Here is an 8,538-nt window from a genome sequence, read left to right on the forward strand (position 1 = left end):
CACACACCACACACCACACACCACACACCACACACACACATACCCTCAGCCAGATGCTGGGCAGTGGACATTTCCTCATTTCAGACACTCATGACTGCCGTGGGATTGTGGACGGGGGTATTGCTGTGGTCAGTCTGGCTCAGCACCCAAAAGAAAGTGTCAAGTCAGGGAAAATTCTGGGAAAGGGGATGTGGGATTGGGGAGGGCATGAGAAGGGGAGGGGGCCCAGCCCTGCTCTGGGCAATCCTTGCTCTGACCACTCTGACACCGTGTCCTCTTGCCTGAGAGAGGGGAAGCAGATCTGAGGACATCTCTGTGACCAGGCTAGAAGCTGCCCACCCGCAGGTGAGGCCCAGACCCCTGCCCAGGTAAGGGCAGATGGCCATTCCCCCCACCTTCCACCACCTTCCTGAAACATGGTGCCAGGGCAGCTTGCTGTGTGAGGGGAAGGAGGGCTCCCACTCCCTGCTGGGCCCCAGAAGCTGGGCTTAAGAAGAGGCATCACCATCCATCCATGGTGAGGCTCCCGGGGGAGGAAGGTAGGCAGGATCCCGAGAGCTGAGGAGGACGGGCCCTGGGGAATGAGAGGGTCGGTGAGGTGGGGGCAGATGAGGGGCTGGGGGCCAGCTCAGCTCTCTCCCTCCCAGCTCCTTCTCCGGGATGGATGTGGGGCGTGGCCCCCACTTTGGGCTAAACCTGCTGCTGCTCCTGCTGCTGCTGCCCCTCAGGGGCCAGGCCAACACAGGCTGCTACGGGATCCCAGGGATGCCCGGCCTGCCCGGGGCACCAGGGAAGGATGGGCACGATGGACTGCCAGGGCCCAAGGGGGAGCCAGGTGAGTCTGTTGGCCTGGTTTGGGGATTGGGGTCTGGGGCAGGGATCAGAGTGTCTGGGGCTGACCAAGGGGTGGGGACAGCAGGAAGTGCATTCCCTTGCTGCCACGGCTGCCCCTGGGTAGAGTTGGACTCTCACTGCGGGTCTGGCTCATCTATCCTTAGAGCCCAGGCTTCAGGCCTCCACAGAGGTGACACTGGGCCTGGCGCACCTCCACGCTCCTCCTCCTCCTCACCTGATTATAGGAAGGGAATAAGAGCGCCTGCCCCCGAAGGTGGCCGGGGGGCTCACAGGAGACAGTGCAAGGAAAGTCTTCTTGCCCTGCAACATGGGCACCTGGGAAGTGAATATATTAATGCACAGCTGCCAGGGTTCAAATCCCAGCCCCACTAAATCCCTCTATGTGAACCTGAACAAGTTACTTAACCTTGTAGTGCCTCAGTTTCCTCATCTGCAAAATGAGGAGATGGCTGCTGTGAGGAGTACGTTAACTTAAATATAAAACAGCCCTGAGCACCTGGGAGCTCTATACAGGGGTAGGCTATTGAATCATCGGTTTTATCAGAGATCTGTGCTCCCCTCCTCCTTAGGATTCTGGATGGTTGGAAGGGTGGGGGGCGAGAGGTCAGGATTGCAGCCAGAGAAGCTTCTGTTAGAGGTCCACAGGCAACCGCTGGCATCGGAGAAGGGGCTGAGGCTATGAATGGGTGACTGGGGCTGAGGCTGGGTGGAGCCCTGCGCATGTGAGTGCCGTGTCTGTGAGCGAGCTGTGCACGTCTGGGACGCGAGGTGTGTCTGGAGCCGGCCTGGGGTGAGAGTGGGCAGAGGTAATGGGGGACAGGGGCGGTGGAAGGGAGAAAGGCCAGTGGAGAGGAACGTCCTTAGGAGTAGCCTCGCCATCATCTTCCCTCCTGGATAGATAGGCTGGCACCAACATTCCAGAAGGAATTCTCCAATTTAGGGTGAGCTCAGTGAGGCCCCCAGGTGTGCCATTTTCCAGGACCTTGTACTTCACAGCTGCCTCTGCCCATCTCCCTGTCCGGGGTAGCTGATGGCCCCCGTGATTAAACTCCCAAGTCCCAGGCACAGTCTGTTTTAGGAGTGATAAAAAGAGACCACAGTCCCTTGAAGAAGTGGTTGACTCTCATTTTGCAAATGCCAAAGCTGGGGTTCAGAAAGTCTGAGCAACTTGTCCAAAGTCACACAGTGGGATCCTGTCCAACTCCCAAGCCCACATTCTCCACCACTGCCCTCGGCTGCTGCTCCAGCCCCCCTCCATTGCTGGTTCCTGGTGCTCTCCCAGTTGGTGATTTGAGGACATCACAAAGGATGAGACGCTGCCCTGCTCAGCATCACCGGCAGCCACCACGAGGACCAGACCCTCCAGGGCACACCTGGCACTGTGCCTTCTCCCACTCCACCCTTTCCGGGACTCCCGGTTCTATCATGCGCATATCTCAACTGAGCAAACACAGGCTCACGGAGGGAGATCACCCACCCAGGGTCATAGGCCTGAAGGCCAGGTCTGCTGGGTCCCAACCCCGCACTCCTAACTCTGAGGCCTAACAGGTTCACAAGCCATAGAGGATCTGTCACAAATGTGTCTGCACAGACATCTAGCCCGATGGAAGTCAGAGGAGGAAAGGAAACATGAGGGCTGGTGGGAGTGGTCAAGGAGGGCTTCCTGGAAGAAGAAACTGGAGTCAGACCTTAAAAAACAGGTATGATTTAGATAAGGGGAGAAAAAGCTCACAGAGGCTCAGATCATCAGGGCTGGAACAGAATGAGACACTGGGATTCTCCAGACTTGAGTTAGAGACCTGACTCCACCTCATACTGGCTGCATGGCCTTGGGCAAGTCTCTGACTCAGTTTCCTCATTGGTAACATGAGGGAAGTTGAACCAGGCCAGCTGTCATGGGGGCTGAGTGGGGCTGGGGCGACCTGGAGAGAGCAGGCCCCGTAGTGGGGCGGCTTCTATTCAGCTCCATCCAGTGATTCCCAGGCACTAATGCCAGCCAGGAGTTTCCATCTCAGGAATGGATATAGGTTGCGTAGGACTCTGAAGCTTATATGTTGAGGGTCCTCTTTATGAAAAATAATACAAACTGACAGGTACACTTACTGCAGAGGTGAGAGTGGTTACAAAAATTTACACACGTGACAAAATTGTATTAGAACCACACATGCACACACACACATACGCACAAAGTATATTTAAAACTGGCGAAGTCTACATTACCTCCGTGAATTCTAGGCAGCTGAAGTTCCTGATTTTGACATTATATTTAAGTTATGCAAGATGTGTCATTGGGGAAAACTGAGCGAAGCGTCCCTGTTCTTTATTTTCTTCAACTTTCTATGACTCTATAATTATTTCAAAATAAAAAGCTGGAAAAAAAGAGAAACACAAAATTAGTGAAAGACCTGAAGGGACTGATGCAAATGGACAGAACCTGGAGCTGACGCCGCCTCCGACCAGCCTTCTGGGTTTTTGTCAAGAAGGTCTGAGAATTTCACATTTTAAGTGAGTTCTGAACTTGTTCATGTTGGGCTCTAATTAAACATTTTAAAAATCACCGTGGAAGCCACACAATATCTATGGCCACATGCCATCTGTGCTTGGGCTGACAGTCGTGACATCTGAGATCCTGCCCAGCTCTGAGCTCCCTACTTGCTCCATCACAAATGTGGAAACTGAGGCCAAAAGATGGGGAAGTGCCCTAGGCAGGTCAGAGGGCAGGTCAGTGGAGGAGCAGGACTTGAACCAGGCTCTCTCTCCCCACCGGCCAAAGGCTGACTCCCTGCACCCTACTTCTAGGGAGATGGAAGGAGATTCTAGAGACCAAACACCAGTGCTGTGTTCCCTGGAGGACACCCCCAGGGTCCCTCTTCCCTGTCCCCCACCCTGTCACTGTCTTTCTGCCTTCTCCATCTCCAGGAATCCCAGCCATTCCTGGGACCCGAGGACCCAAAGGGCAGAAGGGAGAACCTGGCGCACCTGGCCATCCCGGGAAAAATGGCCCCATGGGACCACCTGGGATGCCTGGGGTGCCCGGCCCCATGGGCATCCCCGGAGAGCCAGGCGAGGAGGGCAGATACAAGCAGAAGTACCAGTCAGTGTTCACAGTCACTCGGCAGACCTCCCAGTTCCCCGCAGCCAACGGCCTGATCATCTTCAACACGGCCGTCACCAACCCGCAGGGTGATTACGACACGAGCACTGGCAAGTTCACCTGCAAGGTCCCGGGCCTCTACTACTTCGTCTACCACACGTCACAGACAGCCAACCTGTGCGTGCTGCTGTACCGCAACGGCGTCAAGGTGGTCACCTTCTGTGACCACATGTCCAACACCAAGCAGGTCAGCTCGGGCGGAGTGCTGCTGCAGCTACAGGTGGGCGAGGAGGTGTGGCTGGCTGTCAACGACTACAACGGCATGGTGGGCATCGAGGGCTCCGACAGCGTCTTCTCCGGCTTCCTGCTCTTCCCCGACTAGGGCGGGCAGGTGGGCTCCAGCCCCACAGGCCATCCACCTCCCTCAGCTTCCTGCATGGACCCACCTTACTGGCCAGTCTGCATCCTTGCCTAGACCATTTTCCCCACTGGATGGACTCCTCCTCCAGGAAGCCCATCCTGACCACCGCCCCCTCCATGGGTTCTCTCCCTCCTCTGAACTCCTTTAGGAGTCACTGCTTGTGCAGTTCCTGTGACACTTAACCTATACCTTCTGGTACTGCCATTTTTTTTTCAAGTATTGGAAGGGGTGGGGAGATATAAATAAACAGTGAAATCAATAAACATGCCTGGCTCAGATTCCTCATCGCTGATTCTTTGAACTTCAGATCTTCAGCTTGGCGTCACCCTAGCTATCTGTGGGCTCTGCACTCAAGACGTCTGGCTGGTGCTCAGGGAAATCTTGGCTGCCGGTTTTAGGACACTCAGCACCATTTGGCCGGGTGGGAGAGAGATGTTCTAGGAGTGGTTACAGGCTGCCAGAGGTCCCCGAGGGATCACCTGCTGTCACTTGTCTGGGGGGAGAGGCACTGCCGTCATGAGAGGTATCCAAGCTCACAGGTAAATGGGAGTAAGTCTGACTTCCCAGGCCTGTGCTGAACTTCGGGAGCATTTCCCATGGGAGGGAATCGGGCTTGGGGAAGCCCAGTACAGACAAAGACAAGATGTGCAATGAATTTGTGCTGAATGAATAAGAAATTGGTGTGAATTAATGAATGCATAAGTGGGTAAGTAAATGGCTAAAAACAGAGTAAATGAATGAATGGAAAAAAATCATAATAGCTAACATTCACTGAGCAGTTAGTATATGCCAGGCATTACACTAAGCACTTTACACATACTGACTCATTTAACATTCATAATCATACTCTGAGATGGGCATGAGGGGGAGAGAGAGAGAGGGAATTGGCCCCCCAGATGTCTGGTCTGCCCCAAATAACTCACAGACTCTGGGACTCCCAGGAGATCTGAAACCGCTGCTGCCCACCAGCCATCAGGTTTGACTGGGAGGTTGTTGGTGGGTGGACCCAGCCACCGTGGTCCTTGTGGAGGATGATGGAAGCCCACCATTTGATGTGCAGGTGCAAAAAGATAAAAAGTATAACTTTCCTATGCAGACTCCACGACCAGTTCTCAGCTCCCAGTCAGACTCCAGGCTCACTCTAGCCTGGGAGAACCTGGCCCATCCTGGCTGTGGTCACAGCTCAGTTCCACAAAGCCCCACAGAGTCGTGGAAGCCCCAGTCAACTGAGGCATGGGCTGTCAAGAGCAGCGGCTCGAGCTGAGTTCTGCAACCACCTCCATTCACTTTGGCTGCTCTGTTTGGGAGGGGCTGTGTCACACCTCCCTGCCTTTGCCCATTCAGTCCCTCCCACTCATGCAAATCATCCATCCACCTGGATAATATTCACTCAACTGTCAGGAGTCAACACAAACATCACCTCCTCCATGAAGCCTTTTCTGATTTACCCCTTGTGTCCCCACAGTGCCCTCCACAAATTCGGGAACAAATTCATGACTCCTTAGAGCCCAGGTTCTCAAATCAGGTGGTGAAGAAAATTAACCTAAAAACTTATATAAAACAAAACAAACAAAACCAGATCTCTCAACTCCAGGCTGTTTTATAAAGGTTTGGGGAAGACCAGGCTGTAAATGGGTTGGTGTTTGCAGGGGAATCTGACGCACACAGCCCACCCACTAGCTCTTGTGCACTTATTCACTTATATGTCTGCCTTCCTTCTAGACTGTAAGAATCCTTGGCACAGGGCCCCTTCCATACACACCTACCACATGACTGGGCATGAAAAGTGTGTAAGATGGAAAGGAGGGAGAGAAAGACACACACACATACACACACATATATACACATACACATATATACACATGCATATAAAGGCACATGTACAGACACACACAAACACACATATACATATAAACATACACACATATACCACACATACACATATATGCATACAAACATATACACACATATATGCAAATATACACATATATGCATACATACACACATATATACACATATACACATACATATATAGGCACATGCACAGACACACACAGACATACATAAATGCACACACATACACATATAGACATTTATACACATACACACACAGACATGCACAAACACACATATACACATACAAAAATATACCTATATACACAGATATACACACACACATATATACACATACACACACATATGTACGAATACGTTATCCACACAACACATAGATATATGCATACACACAGAAACATACAGACACATATATACATGCACATATATACACACATACATATACATACATACGCATTGACATACACACAGACATCCAGACATCCACACGCATCCACAGACCCAAACATAGACATGCATTGACACTCATGCACACATACATGCAGATATACACACAGACGCATACACACATACACACACATACACACATATATATGCACATGCATACACACATGCACACACATATGCACACACACATGCACACATATATATGCACACGCATACACACATGCACACACATATATGCACACACACACATACACACATATATATGCAGACGCATACATACACATACAGAAATCCACAGTGGAAGAGCAGGAGCCAGGGGCCGAGGAACTCGGTCGGTTCACTGAGTCCAGTGTCCCCAGCAGGGACAGTGTGAAGGCCACGTCCACAGCATCCACTGCTCTCTTCCACCTGCCCCTTAGCCGTCCGCCTGGTGATGCCGATACATCTTCCTTCTCATTTCTCGTTTGTTTAAAAAATCAATACCCCGTTTCTGTAGGCCACAGTGTCAGATCAGAAACCAGTACTTTGGAAACAACAATTTTCATGCCATTTTTATTTTCCGTAATTGTTTCCTTGTTGCTCTCTCTTCGTCAGGGGAGGCCGGCCTTTGAAAATGCCAGCTTGTCCGCCTTGCTGAGGGGAGGCGGATGAGAGTTTTTCAGCGGGGCAGGCAAGGAGGGGTAGACGTGGGGCAGAGGCCAGGACAAGACGCCCCCCCCCCCAGCCGCAAGGAACCCCTTTCCGACCACGGGAAGGTGAGGGTGCAGGTTTCTTCTCCAGTTCTGCAAGGATTGGGGTTTCCACTCTCCATCAGGGATGCCAGTCCAAAATTTCATGGCTATAGACACCAGCTGGCTCCCATCAGGAGTCAAAGCCCAGGGACCCCTCAGCTCCTGATCCCCAAGTCCAGGCTTCCTCCTAATCTAGGCATGGCTTCTTTGCTCCTGGGTTCCAAGAATTCCATCTTCTCTTCATGTAAGTAATACTGTTCCTGTGTTTGCAGTGGGTGCCCACCAAGGGCTGGGCACTCAGCTAGCCCTGGACATAGCAGGGTGACCTCGCTGGCCCCCACAGCAGCCCCAGGAGATAGGTGTTCACGCCTCCAATTTCTGCACGAGGAAACCGAGGCCAGTAAATGTTCCTGAGGCCACACAGTTAACAAGAGGCAGGGCTGGGATTCAAACTGCCAAAGTCCATGCTCTTAACCCACCTCTGCTGCTTTCTTTTCTTAGCCTCACTGCTTCTACCCCAAATTCATGTCCACCTTTTCCCATTGCCATTAGCCATCTAAGAATTCGAGGCACAGGAGCCAGGCACAGAGGCTCATGCCTATAATCCCAACACTTTGGGAGGCCAAGGTAGGCAGATCACTTGAGGTCAGGAGTGCGAGACCAGCCTGACCAACATGGTGAAACCCTGTTTCTACTAAAAAAATACAAAAATGAGCCAGGTTTGGTGGCCTGCACCTATAGTCCCAGCTACTCAGGAGGCTAAAGTAGGAGAATCACTTGAACCCGGGAGGCAGAGGCCGCAGTGAGCCGAGATCACACCACTGCACTCCAGCCTGAGAGACAGAGCGAGACTCCATCTCAAAAAAAAAAAAAGAAGAAGAATTAGAGGCCCAGGCCCACTCGGCTTTGGGAACTCCCAAAACCCCTTGACTTGCAACCTACTAACTCCCTTCTCCCCCTGTGGAATCCCCTGCTTCTGCTCCTCCCCCTAGCCCGGGTTCCTTTGGGCCCATGGTTGCCTGAGCTCAGAGACCTTCTGGTCTTATCAAGCTTACCTTTCCCTCCTAATCATCCACTGTGGTTAACACTTAATTTCCACCAGGCCACACCCACCAGCCCAGTGATTTTCCATCTCC

At 52.2% G+C, this 8,538-nt stretch overlaps 1 protein-coding gene across 1 annotated transcript; it reads left to right on the plus strand.

The window, feature by feature from the left end:
- The first annotated feature begins 218 nt into the window (after positions 1 to 218).
- Positions 219 to 4,633, plus strand: C1QC (complement C1q C chain). The gene is made up of 3 exons (XM_017534493.2): positions 219 to 345; positions 648 to 835; positions 3,775 to 4,633. The coding sequence occupies exons 2-3, from the start codon at positions 661 to 663 to the stop codon at positions 4,329 to 4,331; spliced, it is 732 nt and encodes a 243-aa protein (XP_017389982.1). The 5' UTR covers positions 219 to 345; positions 648 to 660; the 3' UTR covers positions 4,332 to 4,633.
- Positions 4,634 to 8,538: the final 3,905 nt, after the last annotated feature.

The sequence above is a fragment of the Cebus imitator genome, unplaced genomic scaffold, assembly GCF_001604975.1.
Source record: "Cebus imitator isolate Cc_AM_T3 unplaced genomic scaffold, Cebus_imitator-1.0 Scaffold87, whole genome shotgun sequence".
Lineage (NCBI taxonomy): Eukaryota > Metazoa > Chordata > Mammalia > Primates > Cebidae > Cebus > Cebus imitator.